The sequence below is a fragment of the Natrix helvetica genome (assembly GCF_964273705.1).
Source record: "Natrix helvetica genome assembly, chromosome: 11".
Lineage (NCBI taxonomy): Eukaryota > Metazoa > Chordata > Lepidosauria > Squamata > Natricidae > Natrix > Natrix helvetica.
The window spans coordinates 2,746,655-2,771,395 of record NC_138562.1 but is presented as its reverse complement, the minus strand read 5'-3'; the positions used below and the strand labels follow the sequence as shown (position 1 = coordinate 2,771,395).

The following is a 24,741-nucleotide window of genomic DNA, read 5'->3' as shown; positions in this document are numbered from 1 at the left end:
ATAGGCCACATCATATGTGTGTTTATATGTGTGCTTAAAAATGAAAAACCAGCTTACCTTTCTTCTTTTTAGGACTTGTGCCTACAAAAGAGAAAAAGAACATTTCTGTTTTCTGAAACCACGTCCCATATCTATTAACATCTGATGAATAAAGAATAAAAATCCAACATCCCATCCCTGCACAACACATTCAGTATATAAACAAGAAGAACTAAAAAAAACCCAGAGTATAAATATTTTTATGATTATATTTTGGAGTTCATTATGGTCCTCAACCTCCTGCCAGAGCAGGAATTACTTCCGGACGTGAAAGCCTCCCCTTGCCAACCATCCTGTCAGCATCTTTCTCTCTACTACAGGGGTGTCAAACTCAAGGCCCTGGGGGCCGGATCCGGCCCATGGGGTGCTTAGATCTGGCCCACGGGGCCACCCTGAAAATAGCAAAGGACCGGCCCACGGTGGCTCTGCCAGTGACAATGGAGCTCACCAGGGCCACGGGTGGCCTTCCCGAGCACTGTTTCCACTGGCAGAGGGTTGCAAGAGGCCATTCCAGCCAAAAACAGACCTCGGTAGCCCATTTTAGCTGGCAGAGCACTCGGGCCACGACAGGCGCCCACCCCCAACACAAGTGACGGCATGCTGGCCACGTCCATCCCGGCCTCCCGAGGTCAAGCATGATGCTGATGCGGCCCTCAATGAAACCGCGTTTGACATCCCTGCTCTCCCGGGTTCTCCCTCTCTACTCTCCTGATGCTCCCCATGGAAGGACAGTCGGGAGTTGGACCTTGAATGATGGCGGATTGAAGAGCAGGACAGAAAGAAGTGGGGAAATAGCTCCGTTTTCCGCAAGACAATTCAGCCACCCCAAAGCAAACTTAACAGAGCTGATGGCTGTGAATTAGGTGAAGGCGTTTCCGTTCTAAAAGGAACTGGCTAAAAATGCAGAAAGGTTTAAACTCTGTGCATGCATACTGGAATGAAAAAAGGAAGACTTTAGGGAGATGAGAAGATTGGAAGAAGAGCCCATGAGAGGAGATAGATGGCACAGGCCTTCCTCTCTGCTCATGGCCCCTTGCTCTGGGGCAGGTGTCCCCAACCCCCTGATCCAGGGCCCAGTGCAGGGCCACAGCCTGTTTGGAACTGGGCTGCGGTAGTGGTGGGGGAGCAAGCACATGCAGGATGCTGCATTTGTGAAAGCGGTGTAGGAGCCTGCATGACACCCCCTCCTGCCCCACCACCTCCACCAGTCAGCCGAACTGGAAAGCTTGGGGAATGCTGCTCTGGGACACGCACAGCCTGATCTGGATACCAAGAGCTGCCCTTCTTTTGGGGGAATAAAGTAAATATCCTCAGCACCTGCCATCCAATCCTAGAAAAAGTCTCCTTGATTTATGATTCCTGTAGCAACCGTTCGAATTTCCTACAGTACTGGAAAAAGTGACTTTTGAGCGGCCCTTGCAGTGTCCCCTCGGTCATGCGATCCATTCAGGCGCTTGGCAACCAAAGTTTATGCATGAGGGGTGCAGCATCCTGGGGTCACGTGACCAGTCGCGTTCTGGCAAGCAAAGTCAACGGTTTGGTTAATGACTGCCTGATTCCTTTAAAAAGAGCAGTGATTTGCTTAACAATTGTGGTAAACGGGTTATAAAATCAGACCTAATTCATTTAACAACCACTTTGCTTAGCAATGGAGATTCTGGTCCAATTGTAAGTCAAGGACCACCTGCATTTGGTTGTATATATATTCCACCTCAACCGGCTTTTGAATCTGCGCAGCCCTGAGAGCAGAACCTTCTCTTTGCGTGTGCAAACGAGTGCGCATGTGTGCAGAATCACTGCCACGTGGTGCTGCACCCAGGGGAGTCTCTGCCATGGTCTCCATTGGCGAGAACCTCCGTCCTGAGTGCCCCACTGGGAAGAACCCCCCAGGAGAGGCTCTTTCCACCATCCAAGCTCAAGAGAGCCTCAGCCTTTCAGCCATGTGTTTGGAAACAAACAGGGCTTGCCTCCACCATGATCTTCTCTCTGCAGGCCGGCTTCTGTTGCCCAGAGTGACCCAATCCAAGCCAAAAGCTGGACAAGATGCTGGGGAGGGATCATCCCTGAGAAAGGGCAACAGCCGTGGTGTGTTCCAGACTGCCTGTACAACTTCATGGAGGTCATATTGCAAAACCTTCTTTGTGGTTGCCTGGAAGAGCATGGAGCAAACCTTTTAATGTAAGGAATGGCTTCCAATGTGCTCAGGTCCTCAGAGGACCTGCGAAATGTTTCCTTTAGCAGCAGCTCCCACATTGTCAAGAGTGCATGAATCAGTGGTGGGTTGCAGGCAGTACGCCCTGGTGTGGGTGTACCGGTGCCTGCCCGGAGCACCGGGTACTGATCCAGCATGGTGCTCTGAAGGGCCGGCCCGCCTGAGCTCCTTACCTGTATTTGAGCTCTTTGGTACTTCCGCGCACACAGCACATGGCACCTGCGCATCGCTCCGCCAAGCAGCTGGAGCATTGCGGAGGCATCAAAAGAGGGAATGACGCATGTGCATGCTGCATGCATTCATGTGGTGGACGCTGGGCCCCGTTGCAACCGTACCGGTTGCAATGGGATCCGGAACCCACCACTGGCATGAATGCTTTGCAACCAAGGATGTTCGCAACTGAGTTAATATGGGAACAGATGGGGGGAATTCTCCACAAAAATCAAACTGGACAGTTCTGAATATTGCTGTGTTGGAGTTATTCAGAGGTGATATTTTATAGGTAGTCCTCAACTTTACAGGTTTGGTTAGTGACTGTTTGTGGTTGCAGTGGCAATGAAAAAAGTGAGTTATTGGGGGTGGGGGAGGAAGGCAGCGTATATTTTCTCTCCCCATTTTGGGGTGGTAGGGATTTAATCACGTGCAACCTCGGCTTCATTGTCCCTCGGTCTCTCTTCAACCCCAAGGTTCAAGCTCTTTTTTTGGTGCACGTAGGTTTGTTCTTATAAGAGAATCTGGAAGAAGATTGCCTAATTAGCCCTGTAGATATTCTGTTCTCTTGTGCTTTTTTTTCTGCAGCTTGTTCCAAGTGTATTTGGTAAGGGGAAAATATTAAAACATTCAAATTCATGTACTGGGCAACTTCCCAGAATATTTTTTGTTTTCTCACTGCAATGTCAGGCTTTGACCTGAGGATGGAAAGAAATCATTTTGCTCAGAGCACTCAAGACATGGCTATCCATCTACCATCTAAATATCTCTAGCAAAGGAAAGCCAGTGGATAGTGTGTGTGTGTGTGTGTGTGTGTGTGAGAGAGAGAGAGAGAGAGAGAGAGAGAGAGAGAGAGAGTGAGTGAGACAGACAGACAGACAGACAGACAGACACAGAGAGAGGAAGGAAGGAGAGAAGGAGAGGAAGGAGAGATTTAACTTCAAGAGGAAAGGATCACAAAAGGCTGCAAAGAAAAAATATCTGCTGGGAACTCTGAATAGGCATCAGGAAGGGCATCTGGCCAGCAAACGCTCAGCTCCATCCAGTCACTCTGACTCTACCCTGAATGGGGCCTGCAGGGTCGTAAAAAGGGAGATTTTCTGCAGTCAAGTTGAAAGCCTCTTCAAGCATGCCCATCGCCTTTTGGTTCCTATTCCTGCTCTTTGGTCCTCACAATCAAGAGAAAAAAAGGGCTAAAATTGATCTCTCTGCAGGCCCTGCTTTTTTGGGGAGTGAGGGGGTTGGACTTCCCCACCCAATTCAGAGCAACTTTTTCTTAGGGACAAGCAAAATGTTTATTTGTTTATTTGTATCCCACCTTTGTTGCTTTCATAAATAATTCAAGGTAGCAGACATACTCTTAGATAAACAGGGCTGGTTGTAAAAATTTGGCCCTTTCCAATGGAATAAAACAACGGAACAAAAAAAAAAGCCAACCCTGCCAAAAATGCTAAGACATATCAGAGAAAAGAAGGATACAAACAATTATAAAATTACCTAAACATTTAACCAATTTGTCTGAACATGCCTGAAGAAAAATAGAATATCCTGGTGAGAGAGTATGGTTGTGCAATTCCAGATAATTTGTTGACTAGAAAGCGAGGCGTCGAGATGAAGTTCACAACAGAAAGCAGGAGAGATTCACCTCACTTCAGTGTCTCTGAGGTTGCAAAACCTTCGATTGATAGGGTTGCTTTCACAGGCTTCGGCCGCTCAGTGGGGACTTATGATTACTTCAAAGCCTCTGAGTAGTTGTGGGGTCAGGCGAGGGTGGCTGATTTAGAGACGCCCTTCTCTGAATGAAAATGTGACCTACTGAATTGGAATAGAGAAGTCAGGGGGCAGCCAGATCCCCCGTTGGCACCCAAACAACGTAAGAGGCGACCCCCTCTGAAGATGAGAGGAGGAGGAGGCATTGCTCAAGGTGGGCACATGATTTAGAAGAAGCCTCTGACAGTCTCCTCCGAGATGCATCCTAAGAACAACAGCTACGAGGAGAAGGGATCTGGAAAGAAATCGCATTTGATAGGTTTAGCTCAAAGTATCTGAAGAACTGACATTTGCAGAATTGTTTGCAGGGGTCTCCAAACTTGGGAACTTTAAGACTTGTGGACGTCAACTCCCAGAATTTTGGACACACCTGGTTTAGGGTTATTCCAGAGAACTAAGCAAGAAATGAGGGGCTTACATTTCAAGGACACTGTGAACTCCAAGAAACATTTCTTACCATGAAGAGCTACTGAACAGTGGAACAAACTTCACAAGGGGTGTTGGTGTGTGTAAACAGACTGGAGGGCCATCAGTTCAAATCAAATCAAATCAAATTTTATTTGATTAGCCGCAACCCTCTCCCGAAGGACTCGGGGCGGCGTACAGTCAAAAAGATAAAATACACATAGGACACACATACATACGAAAAAACAAGGACAATTACATTTGTGCATGGAGGAGAGTAGACCTGCAAGTGAAAGACAATAAACACAGCTAAAAACACAGTTAAAACACAGTTTAAAATCCCCTAAATAAAATTGCTGAATTAAAAACCCCTCAGGAGCGTAACGAAGTTATGGTTGGGCCAGGCCAGATATTTGAAAAAGGTGGGTCTTGAGCTTAACACGGAAGGAGCGGAGGTCTGTAGTGGTCCTAATATCCGGGGGGAGGTCATTCCACAGGGCTGGGCCCGCCACAGAGAAGGCTCTGCTCCTAGGCGCCGCCCCATGACATTGTCTAGTGGACGGCACCTGGAGAAGTCCCTCTCTGTGCGAGCGAATAGGTCGTAGGGATGTATGGGGCAGAATACGGTCCCGGAGGTAACTAGGTCCTGAGCCATGGAGCGCTTTAAAGATCGTAATCAAAACCTTGAAACGCACTCGATAGACCACAGGAAGCCAGTGCAGCTCGCGCAGGTGTGGTGTCACGTGGGAGTACCTGGTGCTCCCCATAATCACCCGCGCGGCCGCATTCTGGACCAACTGTAGTCTCCGAGTGCATTTCAAGGGAAGCCCCATGTAGAGAGCGTTACAGTAGAGGTTAGAGGTTCTGAGGCTGTGGAGAGAGTTTTGGCCCAGTGATCTTCAAGGTCTCGTTCGTTCTGTGGAGCTGCAGTGGAGCGTACTCAGGTAATCATAATAACGGAAGAGCTTTATGAAGGGAAAGCTGCTCTCCGTATCAGGAGGTTATTTAGGTTATTTCCATCCCTGGAAAAGCTTTACAAATCCTATTTTTAAAGAGTGACTCAAAAGAGATGAATTATGTTCACCCCTGAATGTCACCTGTTTTATTGCATTATTCACCTGACAGCAGCGAATTCCTATCTGGTGGGATTGTTTTGTCCCAGTGGTGAGATGCTCCCTCCTCAACCGCACGGCTACCATTCTCTTCTGCACACTGTTATCCAGATATAAGCGCAGCCCACCCAGAGCACATGGCAGGAATGCTGCTCCCGGATCACAGGGGACAGCAGCTGACTGGCCCTATGCAAGAAAAGTTGTGGCTGGTGAGAAGGGAGATTCGCCCCAGTGATCACGATGACAGAGAGCTCCCTGCAAGCTGCATTCCTTCCAAAGCAGCCCAACCCTCTTTCAGACGAGACAGACGCGGTGATGCCTCTTTTTGGGAAGCATCCACCCACAAGCTTCCATCTTGTCAGATTTAGCCTCCTTTTATTGGCTCCCACCCAGCCCATTCCTGAATTTTGGCATTGGTTCATGACACGCACAGCCTTACCTGGTTGAGGCGCTATGAAGAAACACAGCTATTCTCAGCCGAATGATGGCACCCCTCCCCAAGCTCTTCATGGCCGTCCCTGCACAGAACCTAAGGAGCTCCGGGGACATGGCTCTGCCTGGCAGCCATTTTTGTGCCCAAAGACCATCAGTCGCTCAGGCCTCCCCATGAAATTATTCCTTCTACCAGGAATAGAAGCATTCCAGGAGATGATCTCCAACCCCATCTGCAGGGATGATTCAGGAGGAGTCAGAGGTACCAAAGGCTACAGAGAGATTCAGCAGAACCAAAGATTTCCAATAATGCCCAAAACCCGATTCATTATCCAAGCTGGCCCTGAACTCTGAGGGGAAACAATTGTGTTTCCTCCTGCAAATGCCTCTGGCTCTACGAGACAATCCTCCCCACAGGAAACTCTCCCTGCAGATTGTTTTGCTTCTAAATCTTCTCTGAGCATTAGATTCCCCTCCTCCTCCCCAGGAACGTTGCTTCTGGCTTCAGGTGATCTAGAGAGAGAGCGTCCTCTCAAAAAATCCCAGTAAAACAGCCTGCAAGTGGTAGGGCTGATGACGTCCCTTTTCACTGCAGAAAGACAAATGAGCTTCTCCCTGGATCTACTCAGCCAGACATCCGCTTGGCTCACCTGACCTCAAGTCAAGCTGGGCCAGGGAACAAAAGCTGGCCTCAGGCACAAGTTTTCTGGCCCTCCCTGAGGCCTTCAAGACAGAAAGCAATCAAACATAACTGGGCCAGATCTACGAACAAGAGCTGAAAAATTCAGCAACAGTACAGGCAGCCATCTCATCCCTGAAGGGCACCATCAGGGAAGGGATCCCCAGTCCCCACTCAATGGCCCAGTGACAGGCCGCAGTCTGTTTGAAACTGGGCCACGAAAGTGGTGGGCCAGCGCATGTGTGTGCCGTGTGTGCCTGCGAAACCATCCCTTCTCCCCCTGTACCACCTCTGCCTGTCTGCCAGGCAGGAAAGGTTGGGGAGCGCTCCGTTAGGGGGTTCCAGAGGCAATCTCTGAACTGCTTTGAAAACCTCTGCTGGACGATAAAGGGAGCCTTCTTTGAAACTGCCCCGCTTGTGGTGCGATAGGGGGGGCTGGCACATGGGCCCAGTCCGTCTCATAACAGCTGTTGTGCCATTTGCATTCTGCCAGCTACGTACTTCCCAGAAAACCAGGGAGAGCTGGTTGGGTCAATGGTACTCATTCTTTCAGTTTAAGCCCTGGTGGCACAGTGCTTAGAATGCAGTATTGCAGGCTAACTCTGCCGACTTCCAGCAGTTCGATCCTGACCGACTCAAGGTTGACTTAGCCTTCCGTTCTTCTGAGGTTGGTCAAACGAGGACTCGGGTTGTTGAGGGAAATATGCCGACATTATACAATAAGTTCTCAGGGGGTGCTATAAAGCACTGTGGGGTCCTTTATAAGTCTAAGTGCTATTGCTATCAATGAATTTCAGTAGGATGACTGGTTCTGACCTATGACCCGCCCTGAGCAAGCAAAATCCACAAGATCTTGGTGGCATTCAGTTCGCCTTCTTTCAACCCAAACCTAGGTTGGTTTGATGACAACTCCACTACGCATGGGTAGGGTTAGGATGAGATCCCACAGCTGTTGTGGAGATCACACAAGCTGGGCCTGCGTACTAAGAGGGGAATTCCAGAAATGGGGGGGGGGGATCTCCTCAAAAGGGCTGTTTCTGCATCTTAGCTGCAGTCAGAATCACAGCAGTGCAACTGCTGGCTTGATGCTCAACGCCTGAGTGCATCTAGGTCTGTTTACAGCAGGTTGAAGCTTGCCAGAGTGAAGTCTTGTCTCTCTTCTTTCTTCGCCTCTCGACTAACAAAAGTTGAAGTAAAAAGCAGCTGACAGAAATACGATTCATCTGAGCAAGCACTAAAATCTTTTAGGAGCCAAAAATTGGCAGAATTCATTTTAGAAAGCGGGATAGACAGAAAGACAGACAGACAGACAGGGCGGATAAAAAGCAATGATTCTTTTAAAATTAAAAATCATTTTTTAAAAAATTAAATCAGATTTTTAAAATTTAAATTGGATTTTTTTTTAATGTTTATAAAATTTATTTTAATAAAATGCTTTTGGAGTAAAAATCTACCTAAAGATACTTTTCTGTTTAAGATACATTCATAATTTAGTTTATTCCGCATGAAACGGAGCTTAGTTATATAGCATATGAGGCTGTAGATTCTGCAATATTGGGACTGTCTTAATTCTTTCTCCAGCATTTGAGTGTATTCTATTTCGTTTATAATATTTGAATTCATCATCCAGCTTTTTCTTCTTCTTTGACCTTTCCATCTTAATTTTATTGGATTGTGATCTGCCCACTCATTTGCTTCTATATCAATTTCGTCTACTTGATTGCATAGACCAGATGAAATCCAAGCCATGTCAATTCTTGATAGGGACTGATGGGGGTTCGAATAAAAGGTATATTGCTTTCTTGTTTTGTGCCTTTCTCTCCAAATATCGTGTAATTTATATTCCATTGCCATCTCAAAAAAGGATTTGGGTAGCATATTTTTTTTGTTTTATTTTTCTTTTTGCTTTCATAGTCCATTTTTTAATCCACTATTGCATTATAATCCCCAATTAAGCAAATATTTTCATATTCTAATTCATTTATTTTGTTGTGTAGTTTCCTATAGAATTCCTCTTGTTTCTGATGAGTCAACAGCGGGGTCAGAGGAGAAGTCGCTGTGGGTCAGAGACGACAGTGGCTCTTTAAAAATTATGATTTCAATCGAGTTGATTTAAATCAAGCCTTTTTACTTTTTACTAGTGATATAAATCATGATTTAAATCATGATTTAAATCGACTTGATTTAAATCAAATCCAACCTGCAGACAGATGAAAAAGAGGGGGAGGGAGGCCATAACATTAGATGTGTTCCGTTTCTGTTTGCTTGGAATGGGTCCTAGAGCATAGCACTTCTTTTTAAAAAAAGATTATGAATATGACGGGGACGTAATTCCTGCTCCAGTAGTTAGTAGGGAGTCCTACTAACACTTAATGCATTGTTACCAACGAATGACACTGAAATATTTATTAGACTTTAAGAAATGATAGAAGAAAATCACTGGTTTTGGATTAGAGTGATAAAATATTTCAAAATTAGTAATATTTTGCCCACAATTAGCATCAAATGCCTGAGGTCTCTCCATTGGCCCTTCTCCAATCCTTTCCCACAATGTTTCTCAACCTTGGCAACTCTGATGTGTGGACTTCAATTCCCAGAATCCCCCAGCCAGCCATGCTTGCTGAGGGATTCTGGGAGTTGAAATCCAAACATCACAGAGTTGCCAAAGTTGAGAAGCACTGAAGTCTAGTACAGTGTTTAGGCCTACCCAACATAATGTTCAGTGATAATGAAAAGGACTTCCGGATAGTATGCGCAAGCTTGTCAAGGCTCTCAGATGTTAAGTTAGTCACCTTCGTTTGCCTCCCCCTTCAAACTGCCCTTCCACAGTGATCATGGTTTTGGTCACTTCTTTGGCAACAGAATGAGACTAAACACCCCACTTCTCTTTTCATATGACCTACCTAAATGGGAGAGGATTGTTCGTTCATTCATTCATTCATTCATTCATTCATTCATTCATTCATTCATTCATTCACTCAATCACTCAATCACTCATTCATTCATTTGATAAGACCACTCAACTCAAGTACATGACTCTAAGTTACTAGCCAGATTTAGTTAAGTTCAAAATAAGTCCAGTTCATACAAAAACAACCAAACCTGCTCAGAGGAAAGGAGCAGAACTACATATCGTTAAAATGTGACATTCTGCAACACTCTTAAATTTTGTTCTAAATATTATTTATTGAGTTATGGGAGGAGGAGGGCACTGGAATGTTTATCAACGGCAATAAAGCCGACATGGAGTCTAAAAGCAGATTCTAGACTAAGCCAATTTATTGGAGCATTAACTGTCAAGAGCAGCTGTGTATACCTCGATAGTGGGATAGGGTGCTTAAAAGTGCTACAACACCCAGCACCTATTTTGATGGGTCAATGTGGGACATACAGATGCAAATTCCAACGCCACTTGGGAAGCTCCAGGTAATTTATAGCAAACAATTTTAAATTGTATTTCAAGCTTAATCTTGATTCAGCACATATTAGATGCCTTATTGCTCTTTATCAAATATCATTCAAATATGGTGCTGTATTTTCTTCTAATGTTGTTTTAGCAGAAGTTGCCATGCCAAGATAACCTACAGAAATTCATAATACTGCAGGAATGAGGACTGGCCAGCTGAATAAACTTTTCCCTGCCCTTGGGTAGGAAGATCCTTTTGCTACTGCAGAAGGTTGATGCCAACCTTCCCAGGTAGAGCAGGCAGGAAACAGTACCAGGTGAGCTCCTTCTACTTTACTATAAGGCTACATTAACAGAATCTTGCAAGTCCGATAGCATAAATCTCCTACAAACTTTTTACAGCCTGAGAATTCAGGGTTCCTGTCCGAGTTTCTTTCTCTGCCCCTTATGCAGCTGCAGGCTCTGCCCTCTCTTACCTGATCACTCCCATCTTCCCCCCCCCTCCAAATCTCCCAAGGTCAGCCATGCCATTACAGGTGAGGCCAGGTGCATCTTTCTGAACCCTCAGGATGGAGGACCAGAAACGCAGGAAGCATAGGATTCAAACTCATTGCTCCCCAGCCACTTTACACTCGGGATTCCACGGAGATCTAGCAGTCAGATTTTGTCTCCAAGCAATCTCTTTCAGGGAGACCCCGGAGCAGAACTCGGCTGCAATGCTGAACTAATTCAGGACCTTCCAGCAATTGTATATCCCTGATTTGAATAGGACTGCGGCTCTTTTATTGTCCTAAATTTGGAACCTGAAAATTTGAAAATATACAGAGGGCTTGATAAATTTCCGTTAAGCCAAATATATGCATTACGGGTAGTCCTCATTTTACGACAATTGAACCCAACATTTCTGTTGCTAAGCGAGATAGGTACTGAGGTTTGTCCCATTTTACAACCTTTCCTGCCATAGTTGTTAAGTGAATCATTGCAAGTGTTAAGTTAGTAACACAGTTGTTAAGTCGATCTGTCTTCCACATTGACTTTGCTTCTCAAAAGGTCAGAAAAGGTGATCACAGGAACCCGGGATACTGAAACGGTCATAAACATGAGTCAGTTGCCAAATGTCTGAAGTTTGATCATGTGACCATGGAGATGCTGAAATGGTCATAAGTGTGAAAAATGGCCATAAGGTCATTTTTTCTCAGTGCCATTGTAATTTCTAACAGTCACTAAACAAATGGTTTTAAGTTGAGAATAACCACTACTGGGAAGCACAACATAGTGTTTGGGTGGAAGATGTTGTGATGCTCCAGACAGAAATGGTATTTGGGGGGGTGAGGGAAGAAGAAAACAAGCGGCTCAATCGCAGCCGGCCACCTCCTCTCAGCCCAGCCAGGTTCGCAAGGACCTGCCATGAAGGACCATGAAGAAGGAAGCACTAGACCAGGGGTCAGCAACTTGTGGCTCTGGAGCCACAGGTGGCTCTTCCATCCCTCTGCTGCGTCTCCCTGTCGCCAGTCGGCTCCATAATTGATAGGGCTTTCAGTTAGGACAGGTAGAGGAAAAAGGATGCCATGCTAGGAGGAGGACTCTATGGTGGGGGAACCGGACTTCCAATCAGCTCCAGAATTGAATGGGGGGCTTCCAGTTAGGACCTTTGTGGCCCTTTGAGTGTTTAAGGTAGCAGACCCCTGCACTAGACATGCGTACATATCCCCACAAGCTCTTGGTGGAAAGATGAGATATTAAAACTCTGAGGTAGGAAGCCATGTGTTGAGAGATGCCAAAGGATGCCAACTCACTTTCTGATCCTTCGCTGTTCTTGCTTCTTTTGTTTCTGCGCACACGGCGGCTTTCTTCTCTAACGAGAGGCCTCTCCTCGGGGGAGAAGACGTTCAGCCAGGCCATCTAAGAGAAGAAGGGCAGAAGAAGTCAGCAGAGGCCAGCAAGCACAAACGGTTCACACAAAGCAGTTTGGAAAAGCAAATAATGCACAAGGCCAAAATTGGCAACTTTGGCCTTTAAGGGTAAGAGCAGCAGCTGAACCGGATCCAGCCTCGGTTTCCAGAGAACCGGCTGTGATGCTGAGCAAACACGGGACCTGTGAGAGGTCAGGGGAGAAAAGACAAAATGAAAAACCCACAACTTTATTGCCACCAGCTTTACTGAGTCGCACGAAGAAAATCAAACTGTTTTAGCAGGATATTAAAACTGTTCTGTTCTGAATAATTTGAAATGAATGTGCACGTTTCTATTTTTAAACTCTTCTATTGATATTAATTTTTATAGTTTTAAATGTTCTAATTTGTTTGAAACTACTAGACCTGGACTTCAAAGGACAATTCAGAGGAATAATTTGATAACAAAAAAGGGAAATTCTGCCACTTAACTCCATCTTTTTGATCTCTGACCATATTAAGACAGTGTGGAAATCTAAGTGCAGTCCATATCTAATGTTTCCTTCTGAAAACCCATGGAGGGTTCAAGATACGGATGGTACAAAGCATGAAGGGGAGAGTCCTGCAGAAGGAATGCCAACACAAGGCCCCCTTTTGAGGATACGCCTGGAATTACAACCTTCATCAACCTGCTCTGCAAAGGGAAGTCCACAACGGACAAGCAGCAACACAAGGACTCGTAACCACCAGTAACAGGTCAAATGGATGACAAAAGCAATGAAATTCTTCTCAATCAATCAGAATAGAGCTAGAGGTCTCCTAGTCCAACCCCCTACTCAAGAGGAGACCCTATACCTGTGATGGTGAACCTATGGTATGCGTGCCAGAAGTGGCATGCAGAGCCATCTCTCCGGACATCCCAGGCATTGTCCGTTGTTCTTCTGGGCAACAGCCGGCTGGTCTTCAGTGTGCAGGAGCACTGGAAACGGGAAGAGCAGCTCCCTAGTGTGGATGTGCATGCTGGGAAGCTGGTCTTTGTGCATGCATGTGCACCAGAAACAAGAAGACAAGGTGACCGGCATGTATGTGCACGCTGGGGAACTGCTCTTCTGGCACTTTCCCGCTTCAGCAGTTAGTGCCAAAAGGGTTTGCCAACACTGCCCTATACCATTTCAGACAATTGACTGTCCATTCTCTTCTTAAAAACCTCCAGTGATGGAGAGAACCCACAACTTCTGAAGGCCGGCTGTTCCACTGGTTAATTGTTCTCAAGGCCAGGAAGTTTCTCCTTCATTCCAGGTTGCTTAACTGCATTTCGTGCCGACAGAAATGCAGCTCTGTGAGGTAAGACTCATGGCCGCGGACTGTGTGTATACATCAACACAGAATGGTGTAAAAACTCTGTCCTTGTTTCCACCTACTGCTCACCGCTTGTGGAGTTTATGGTTGTGAGATGTAGACCTTTTTATCTACCCAGGGAATTCACCACTGCTGTTATACTCCGCGTGTATATCCCACCTAGCGCTAATACTAAGGAAGCCCTCTGTATACTTCACCGGACCATCAACGGACTGCAGAATACACACCCTGATGGATTGTTTATTGTTGCCGGAGATTTCAATCATGCAAATCTCAGGACTGTGCTCCCTAAATTTCATCAGAATGTGAACTTTGCGACCAGAGGGGAAAACACGCTGGATGTTGTTTAGACAAACATCTCGGGTGCATATCGGGCGAAGCCCCATCCCCACCTTGGCTACTCAGACCACATCTGTTATGCTAATTCCAGCATACAGACCACTCATCAGGCGTTCAAGACCAGTTCGGAAGCAGGTGAGGACCTGGCTCTTCAGGACTGCTTTGAATGCACTGACTGGGACATGTTCAGGGAGTCTGCAACCAATGGTGACTCCATTGACTTGGAGGAGGACACATCGTCAGTGACCGGCTACATCAGCAAGTGCATTGATGGTGTCACAGTCTCCAAGAAAATTATCTCACACTCCAACCAGAAGCCGTGGATAATTGGAGAGGTGCGTGCTCTACTGAAAACCCAAGAGTCTGCATTCAGGGCAGGTGATAAAGCTGCTCTAAGAACAGCGAGAGCCAATCTGTCCCGGGCCATCAGAGAAGCAAAGTGTGCACATCCCAGAGCATCCACCAACACTTCATGAACAGCAGCAACACACGGCGTATGTGACAGGGCATCCAAGCCATCACTAACTACAGAACATCACCACCTGCCTGTGAGAGTGATGGCTCACTTCCAGATGTGTTAAACAGCTTCTACGCCTGTTTTGAAGCACAGAACGACGTGACAGCGAGGAAGACCACACCTCCTTCCAACAACCAGATACTTTGTCTCTCCACTACTGATGTGAGGAAAGCTCTAAGCAGAGTCAACCCACGGAAAGCTGCGGGACCAGACAATATTCCTGGCAAAGTGCTCAGAGGATTTGCAGACCAACTGTTTTCATCGACATCTTCAACATCTCTCTGAGCACCACTGTTGTCCCAAAGTGCTTCAAGACAACGACCATCGTCCCTGTGCCAAAGAAACCATCAGTGTCCTGCCTCAATGACTACCGTCCCGTTGCACTTACTCCCATCATCATGAAGTGCTTCGAGAGGCTTGTCTTGAGGCATATAAAGACCCTGTTGCCCATAACATTGGATCCACTGCAGTTTGCATACCGCTCGAATTGCTCCACTGACAACGCCATCTCCACTAAACTCCATCTAGCCCTCACTCACCTAGAAAACAAAGACCCATACGTACGGGGAGGAGGAGCCAACGTCGCAACAATACGGACGTGCGGTCTCGATGCTCCGAGACCGCAACTGATACTTTTGCTGCTGGGTGGTCCAATTGGACCTAAACCATCCCGCAGAGATGGTGAACAGGAAGAATACATCTTGCTGATTTCAGGGACATCGCAAAGTCCCTGATTGATCCAAGAGAAGTTCTTTAAGCCAGCGACAAAAAGTCCAGCCACCAGGCTGATGAAGTCGGGGCAGCTCCGAAACGGAAGGATACGGAAAGAGAAAGTGTTTCCAGCTGGTAAGGAATTTTTACCGTTTTAAAAGAGACTGCCTACAAAAAACGTAAAGTTAGTTTAAATTTGAGAACAGAAGAAATAAGCAGCGGAATTAAGCTTTGAATGGTTTTGGACAGTGGGTTATCTTACTTTTTGAATGTTATTTTCATGGATGGAATTTATGCAAGCCTTTTAAAACGAATGGATTAAGTTTTCTTCTTCTTCTTTTTTCATTATTATTTTTTGCAACCTATGGACTAAAATTCTCCTTCTTCATTACTATGTGTGTTTTTCCTTTTTTCTTCTCTATTTCATTCAAGAATTTGACTTCTTTTTAACTTGGAATAAAAAAGGATACAAAAAGTAACAAAGAAAATTGTGACAACAGAGGGAAAGATGACACTGCTACTCAAAGGCTGGAGGTTTGTGTATTGGAAACAAAACACTTTTACTTTCCTCACTGATTATTCTGGCTTGGCACTTCAAGGTCTCACTGTTTTGTCTATAGAGAGCGATAAGAAGAAAGGCATACAGATGTTCCTTTGAAGTATATCTTTAACCAGAGAAAAGTGAAAATAAGACCTTATTGTGAATTTATGCTTAATCTTGTAAAAACCTTCCAAGCCAGAGCAGCAGTGTTTGTCAGCTGGAGATAATGGCACAATCTCAACAGCAGAAAGAAACTTTAAGTTTGCAAAAGATATTGTTAGAAATTCAGAAATTATCAAACACATTTGAGAGGATGGAGAAGAAGTTGGAAAATCTAGAGCATCTAACAGTAAAATATGATGAAGAAGTTGGAGATGTTTATCAAGTGGAAAAAGTGGAGGTTAGAGTCCTAAAAACCAAAGAGAAAAATGACTACAAAGAAAATAAATCCGCTGATATCTATGGTGATTGGTTTGTGTCTGGAAATGGAAAGAGTGGAATACGGAAAGATGAATTAAATGGAGGGGAACTCTACCCCAGATGGCAAGATACAGAAGAAGAAAAAATAAAAGAATTTATGGATTTAAAGAGAGAAATTTTGTTAGCAACATCGTTGAAAACACCACTGACAATTAAAGATAAGCTGATTAAGGAAACAGAAGAAGGGCATCGAAATTACATGAGAGACTTAATAAGCAATGAGTTGCAAAGAGGAGTCCATACAAATTTGATTGAGGAGATGATTAGAGGACTGATACCACAAATGGCAGAAGACATGAGATTGTTTGGCTGCTGGAAAGATACAGGTTGATAGATGAAAGGGTATAATCTAAAACTAGTTAAACTTAGTGAAATGTAGTGACAATAGCTATAGTTAAATAAATAATTGATAATGGTAATAATGTATACATATGTATTGCTATGATAAGTAATAATTGATATGAATATTGAATGGTACCTATGAAAGGAAGATTAGAAATTTTTTTTGGTTATATATAAAGGTTAATAAAAAGAACTAAGTTAAATTTAGTTAAGTTTTGTTTATTAGGGGGAAAAATGTTACGATAAAGGACAGAGTCAAATAAAGGAGCGATAATGATAACAACGTATATATACGCATGGGTACAACATAAGGAAAGTGGATGTAAATTGTAAACAGTGATTTGGAAAGGACAATTAGAAATTTTTGTTACTAAATATTATGGATATTTAGCCAGAATAGGCCATAAGTATTCAGTGTTATTGGACGATATTAGAAATAGCAAATAAAATGCCAGTATGTGGTTATGTTTTAAATCTTGATATATTTTATGATGAAGGACATTTAAACAATTATAGTCAAATGTAAATGGAGGTATGATGATGGTAATATGTATAAATATCTGAGTTAAGAGATGCACCAAAGTCTTTTGTAACCAACTGATACACTTTCTACAGTATGTAAAGAAGGAAGATTCTTTGTGTTGTGTCTGTTTTGAAAATTAAAAATTAAATTTTTTTTTTAAAGACTCATACGTACGAATGCTGTTCATAGACTTTAGTTCAGCATTCAACACTATCATTCCCCAACATCTGATGGGGAAGGTGACCCTGTTGGGCTTGAACCCCTCCCTCTGTAACTGGATCCTGGATTTTTTGACTGGAAGACCTCAGGCAGTCCGGATCGCGAACAACACTTCTAATACCATCATACTGAGCCCTGGAGCCCCTCAGGGCTCTGTGATCAGCCCCCTGCTGTTCACCCTGCTTACGCACGACTGTGTAGCAACGCACAGTTCGAATCACATCATAAAGTTCGCTGATGATACGACCGTGGTGGGTCTTATCAGCAAGAACGATGAGACAGCATACAGAGAGGAGGTGGAGAAGTTAACAAACTGGTGTAAAGCCAACAACCTATCTCTGAATGTAGACAAAACAAAAGAGATGGCTCCCCACTGAACATCAATGGCTCCTTCGTGGAGATCGTAGAGAGCACCAAATTCCTTGGTGTTCACCTGGCGGAGAATCTCACCTGGTTCCTCAACACCGGTTCCATAACAAGGAAGGCCCAGCAGCGTCTTTACTTCCTTAGGAAACTGAGGAAGGCACAGCTTCCACCACACATCCTCACAACCTTCTACAGAAGGACCATCGAAAGCACCCTGAGCAGCTGCCTCACCCACTGGTTTGAGAATTGCACCGTTTCGGATTGCAAGACCAACAGCGAATAGTGAGGACAGCAGAGAATATCATTGGGGTTGCTCTTCCCTCTGTCATGGACATATACACCACGCGCTGCATTCATAAAGCCAGAAACATTGTGGCTGACCACACACACTCCTCATACACTCTTTTTACTCTCCTGCCATCTGAAAAAAGGTACAGAAGCATTGGGGCCCGCACAAATAGACTGTGTAACAGTTTCTTTCCACAAGCCATCAGACTCCTCAACTCTCTCTAAGTTCTTAGATTTAGAACTATATGTAATTCTGTGTCGTGCTCTTTTTCTTTTTATCTATGCTGTCTGATGTAGCACCTTGGTCCTGGGGAAACGTCGTTTCGTCTCACTGTGTACTGTACTGTATGTTGTTGAAATGACAATAAAACTTGACTTGAGTTGACTTGCTTCTCTCCTTGATTAGTTTCCATCCATTGTTTCCTGCCCTGCCCTCTCATGCTTTGGAAAACAAATGGATCCCCCCCTCCTCTTTGTGGCAGCCCCTTGAATACTGGAAGACTGTCACCCCTAGTCCTTCTTTTCTCCAGACTGGGCATCCCCAGTTCCTGCTCCTCTCAACCATGTGAGAGAAAAATGGGAAACAGGAAGGTAACCTGGCATAGATTCAAATCCTCAGGGAACCATCTCACTCCACTAAGCCTGGCCTTCTCTATTCATGTCAGAAGAGGAGGCCTGCTGCAGATCCCATCGGTCAAGGGACTCCAACTGGCGGGGTCCATGCAAAGAGCCGTCTCTGCTGTAGCACCAGCCCTCTGGAACACCCTGCCCCCCTCCTAACCGTCCACAAGGGCCTGAAGACCTGGCTCTGCTGGTTGGCCCAGAGACCCCGTGGGGAGTACCCCTCACTGGTGGCGGCCACTAGACTAATTAGCAGACCCCCACCTCATCCCTGCACTTTCTGCTCCCTCTCTGCCCATCCTTTAATTCGTATTATTGTACTTTCCTTGTTCATTTTTATTGTTTCATTGCTTTGCTATCATTATGTTTATTATTATTTTTTTCCATTTTACTGTTGTAAGCCGCCCGGGGTAGCCGCTTGGCGAGATGAGTGGCAAATAAATTTAACAAATAAATAAACCTTCAAACTGTCACCAGGTCTTCCCAATGACTGTGGAACTACTTGCAGAGGGCAACCACCAGAGCGTGCCACTCTGCAGGATCTGCCCCATTTCTGCCCCACCACTTCTCAAGGCCATTCTGCCCCCCCATTATTCTCACCGGGAAGAGCATGAAGGAATGTCACTGACAGATTAGCAGCCGAGCCTTTAAAATTGCTGCCTTCCAACCAATGAACCAAACAGTTCAGCTTCATAACTTTAAGCTTAGTAATAGCACAAATCAATCTTTTGGAGACACTTCTTGGAGAACCAAAGGGGCTGGGAATTTGTACAGTCAGACTCTACGTCAAATGATCTAACAGCACTGCGATTCTTTGGCATACACGTTTCTTCATAATGACACAGGTTTAGCTCAGCGTAGGTGATATGATCATTAAACAGGTGCTGAAGTTAGTATAAAGTTTCAAAAAGAGTATGATACCTCAACCCCAAGGAATGTGCAGTTGCCTTAGGGAGGTCATTCCACCCGATTTCACATCTTATCCTTCACATTGCAATGCCCGGGGTAATGAAAGAAGAATCTGTTTTTGTATAACAGAAAGCCAACATTTGAGTCATAGAAGAAGGTCACAAATTTTAATCATACTACTCAGAAACTGACAAAATCCAAAAATGTGCTTGTGTCCCAAATCCCATGCTCAGCATGCAAGGTAGTGTCCAGAACCCAGTGTCCAGAACCAGCCTGGCCCAGGTGCCCAAGAATCCTGTTCAGAGAAGGAAGAGTAGACACTACTTCTATATTAACCCTTCCTCTCCCTGAAGCCTATTCCCACAGTTGCTATCTATTAAGTCAAGGTGCAAATGGATTCTCTTAGTATGGAAGGAGAAAGCCCTTTGTTGAGCAACATAATTTACTGCTGAAACAGCCCTCCGGTAAATGCAAACACAACTTCAACAAAAATGTTCAATGCTGACTCCAATTGGTCAGAATTTTGAGAAGCCTACTTAGTGCCTTCTGATAGACCGGCATGGAGCTTTCATCAATGAACCAATGTGTTGAAAGTCCCTCAGACAAAAGGCAGGCATCTCATCCTTTGACACCTTTGTATTCCAGGAGTCTCAGTAATCCAGGAAAGAAAGTGCCATTCACAGCAAATCAATCAAACCTGGTCAGACAGCAAAGAAGCTCTCTGGAGAAGAAGGCAGCAAGTAACCAGGACCTTGGATAGCTCTTTCTGAGCACTGAACAAAAGGAAGGAGGACTTTGTGTAGGTACCCACCGCAGTCTCTGCCATTTCCACTTTCCTGGGGAACTCAGTGAAAACTTCTTCCCCTGATTTTTAGCAAACTGATGTCTGCAGCAGTATGGAGGCAGAGATCATCTTTCAAGTTCTCAATCTTGCATATATTATCTCTCTACATTTGGACGACCACCTAAAATATGAGAAGTCTGAATCAAGGCAAGGCTCAGTACCAGACTAATCTGTGGAATTTAAACTAATGGTAGAAGATCTGGATGGAATGATATTCCAGGATTGCTTTTGGGTACTGCAAAGTTTAATTTAATTTTATCTAAGAACTAGACATCCCAGGACATGGGTCAACTTTCAGAGCCAGCTCCTTACCAGGTTCCTCAATGCCTCCATCAGCGGCAGGACTTCTAATGTGCTGCCTTCCCTTCTAACAACTGAGTTACTGTACCTGCCTTGAAAACAGCCCATGTTGAACTTGATAGTGCAGGAAAAATGTTTCATGACATTTTGTATTGTGTCATAAGATATTTTATAAAATTTGCCAAATTTCACTTTCATGGGAGTCGTGTGTTCCAGATGTTGGACATATTCTGTAAGTTAGCCCAGTTAAGAAATCTTGGTTCAAACCAAACCTTAGTTGCCCGTTTCACCCATTCAAAGGATACAGGAGCAAGAGTTTAAACCCCATATAGATGAATGAAGAGCTCATAAAATCACATACAGTAATCATAGAACTGCAGAGGGAAGCAATCATGAAGGGTCATCTATTTCAACCCAAGAGCCGTGGTGGCACAGTGGTTAGAATGCAGAACTGCAGGCCAATTCTGCCGACTGCCAGGAGTTTGATCCTGACCAGCTCAAGACTGACTCAGCCTTCCAGCCTTCCGAGGTCAGTAAAATGAGAACCCAGATTGCTGAGGGCAAGAGGCTGACATTGTAAACTGCTCAGAGAACCCTTTAAAGCACCGTGAATGGTATAACTCTAAGTGCAGTTGCTATTGCTTTGCATTCTGCATCAAAATCAATTAAACCATCCGTGAAAGGTCTTAAGAATTTTCAGAGATAAAGTACCTACAACTTCTATAAGTATACTCTTCCACGTTGGGAATGTTTTATCATCAGGATTTTTTTTTCTCCTTGTAAAATAACTCCTTGTTCCTCCCAGCTCAATTCAATATTCCAACCTGTCCAGGTTAATTTCATTCTGTAATAACTAGATGGAGCTGGCAGGACAAGCGACTGTGTATGACCAGGGAGCAAACCTCACCCTCTTCTAGCACAGAAGATGTTATCTAGTCTGGCAACGAAACCTCTGCAAGCAAAGAACCCAGCTCAGGGAGCCCCAAGGATTCTACAAGCTATTTACCGTATTTTTTGGAGTATAAGACGCACCTTTCCCCCCCAAAAAAGAGGCTGAAAATCTGGGTGCGTCTTATACACTGAATACAGCATTTTTTGCCTCCCGAAACTCCGTCCCATCACCAAAATGGCTGTGCATAGCCTTATGGAGGCTTTCAGAGAGCTCCTGGGGGCTGGGGAGGGTAGAAATGAGCAAAAAGCAGCACGTTTTTGCTCCCCCCAGCCCCCAGGAGCACTCTATAAGCCTCCATAAGACTATCCATGCCCCCTTTTTTGACAAAAATGGGCTATTTTTTGCTCGATTTTGCCCTCCCCCAGGAGCACTCTACAAGCCTCCTAAGGGCTATCCATGCCCTTTTTTTGAAAAAAAATGCCCTATTTTCGCGAAAAATGGATAGTTTTTGGGAGGTCTGAAGAGTGCAAAACCCTTTTTAAAAAAATTTCCTCTTCAAAGCCTTGCTGCATCTAATACTCCAGTGTGTCTTATACTCCAAAAAATACAGTATGTAATTGTTTGAATAGTACCTATTTAGGCGGGTCCACAACTGGCTATCTTATGCAGACCCTTCCTTGCTGAAAGCTTTGTCCCAATCTAGATTTTACTCTTGTTCATCTGCCAAGGAAGAAGACATTGATTTGCCTTACATGATTTATTTTTGACAAAGTCCTGGTGGATCTTGGAAATCATGCTACTGTCCTCATAATTCATAGAAGTGTCTATGGGTTGATGTTCAGCCACCAGGGAATGATTAGTAGGGGCCTTTCCCCCCCCCCTTTCCTGAAGAAAAGGGGTCACATCTGCTCTTCTCCAGGCCTTTGGCACTTACCCATTCTTCAGACTTCCTCACAGATGTTGTCCTGTTCTCTCTATCAAGCCCAACATGACAGTGGACTTCATCTCAGCACATTTCTGTCATTCCTATTATGCTATAAGTGCCTTGTAAGAAATCTAGCTAAAGGCCAGTCCAAAAAAATCTAAAAAACAGAAGATTACTAACAATAGAAGGTTATAATTTGGAACTGGGTTGGCACGCCTTCATCTGGGATGAGAAAGACAAAATTCATAGCTATTTCCAAAAACATTTAATTAGAAAAGCTCTAGTACAAACTTGGTTAAAAATCAAAACAAAACACTACAACAAAATCCCAATCTAGCTATCCACCATGGAAGCTCTGATATACCCGAATGCATTGGACATAAACAAGATAATAAGATAATAAGATATATTAGACAACCAAGAAAGACTGAAAACAAGGCAAGAATTGAAAGACGAGGGAATAGATATAAGCTGCTGGCCCTACTTACAAATACAGGCAAGGTATAAAAAAGACAGGGAAAGGGATGGATTCCCAAAGCAAAAGCTTCGGGAACCAAAGAAAAATTGATTAAAAAAATATATCACTATTTATTAAAATTCAGAATGGAAGAAGAAAATGTGAAAGAAATGCTGATAAAATGGGTATAGTATAGAATTGGCTGAATGGGAAAAAAATGGGAAATAAATTACAAATTAACGATGGCAACGACATATAGAGAAAACATGTACAAGATGTTCTACAGGTGGCACCTTCCACCAGCGAGAATTGTGAAAACGTTCCCGGAGTGTTCACCTATCTGTTGGAAATGCAACCAACAACATGGAACCTACTACCATATGTGGTGGACGTGCACATCTGCGAAAAAGTATTGGGAAAAAATTAAAGATTGGCTAGAGGAGATTACTAAACACCAAATTGCACTAAAACCTGAATTATTTTTGTTAGGAATTATAAAAGGAAATTATGAAAAAATATTAGATACTTAATTTTGCACATAATTACAGCAGCAAGAATTACATTCGCTCAAAACTGGAAAAATAATTATACACCAACAGAAGAAAATGTAATAAAAAAATATTGGAATGTGCAGAGATAGATAGGCTCACGAAAGAACTAAAAGAGAAAGAAGAATCGGAATACTACTCCATATGCGATTTATTGTACAATTGTATGGGATTTATTGTACAATTGGCTAGGAAGAAAGATTAACAAATCAATAGACAACTACAAAACTGGAAAATGATTAAGATAGAAATATGAGATAGACTATACCAAATAAATATTATACAAAACAACTTAAATGTAGTAAAAATTGTCATATATAGAATATATAGATTATTATATATAGAATGAAAAAAAATGTATGAAATAATGTAAATGCACAAATATACAAAGCTATAGTTATAAAAGATTTACTTGTATAGATAAAAAAATCACAACAGATATGTAAAAAAATGTAATGTGTTGCAAAGATATGAAGTTTGTACAAACAAAATATAAATATTAAAAAAAAAGAAATCTAGCAAATTTCTGTATGAGACACTTAAGATAGATTAAACAGTGAACCCTGTATAGCATATTGCTATTCACCAGAATATTACTACTTAGAATAAGGTAAAGGTTCCCCTCGCACATATGTGCTAATCGTTCCCGACTCTAGGGGGCGATGCTCATCTCCATTTCAAAACAGAAGAGCCAGCACTGTCCGAAGACGTCTCTGTGGTCTTGTGGCCAGCATGACTCAACGCCAAAAGTGCACGGAACACTGTTACTTTCCCACCAAAGGTGGTTCCTCTTTTTCTACTTGCATTTTTACATCCTTTCGAACTGCTAGCAGAAGCTGGGACAAGTAACTGGAGTTTACTCCATTACGCGGTGCTAGGGATTCGAACTGCTGACCTTTCTTCGCCTTTTTAGCGTCCTAGCCATTGAGCCACCACATCCCACTACCTAGAATAGTGTCTCCTAAATTATGATCAAGTGCCCCATCTATAATTTAGCAAAACAATTTGTAAAACCACTGGGCTCTCTAGGGGGTGCAATTCAGCATTTCATGACATCTCACTGCCTTGCAATCTGTATCCTCTGCAGTTATTCTGGACAGACTGCTTTCAGGGAAGGGTTATCCTTTGCCTTCTTTTGCAAGCTTCTAGTTCCAGTTGAGGTTAAAGGATCCAGGTCTCAATTAACAGTTGGAGTCTTAAGAGCATTTTCTGATGGTTGAGGAACCTGTCAGGTTTGTAGTGTTGTGACCTTCACGCCCAGGGACACAGCCAAGTGTTCAAGATCTTACAAGAGGCTCTGAGGGTTGGGGATAATCTAGTGCGGTGAGGGAGGGGATGTTCCAAAGAGTGGCTGCCACAACTGGGTCTCTCGCTTTCATAGGCAAGACCCACAGCATTGTCCT

General features: G+C 44.0%; 1 protein-coding gene across 6 annotated transcripts in view; it reads right to left on the bottom strand.

Annotated features, from left to right (window-relative positions):
- The window catches only part of EDA (ectodysplasin A), an 81,687-nt gene that overhangs the window by 19,601 nt on the left and 37,345 nt on the right, over nucleotides 1-24,741 (bottom strand). For all 6 annotated transcript variants that reach the window (XM_081964023.1, XM_081964019.1, XM_081964020.1 and 3 more), the window contains exons 2-3: nucleotides 12,062-12,167; nucleotides 58-81 (exon numbers count right to left, since the gene is read on the bottom strand). In XM_081964023.1, coding sequence (XP_081820149.1) covers nucleotides 58-81; nucleotides 12,062-12,167 — 130 coding nt within the window. The remainder of the gene's footprint in view (nucleotides 1-57; nucleotides 82-12,061; nucleotides 12,168-24,741) is intronic.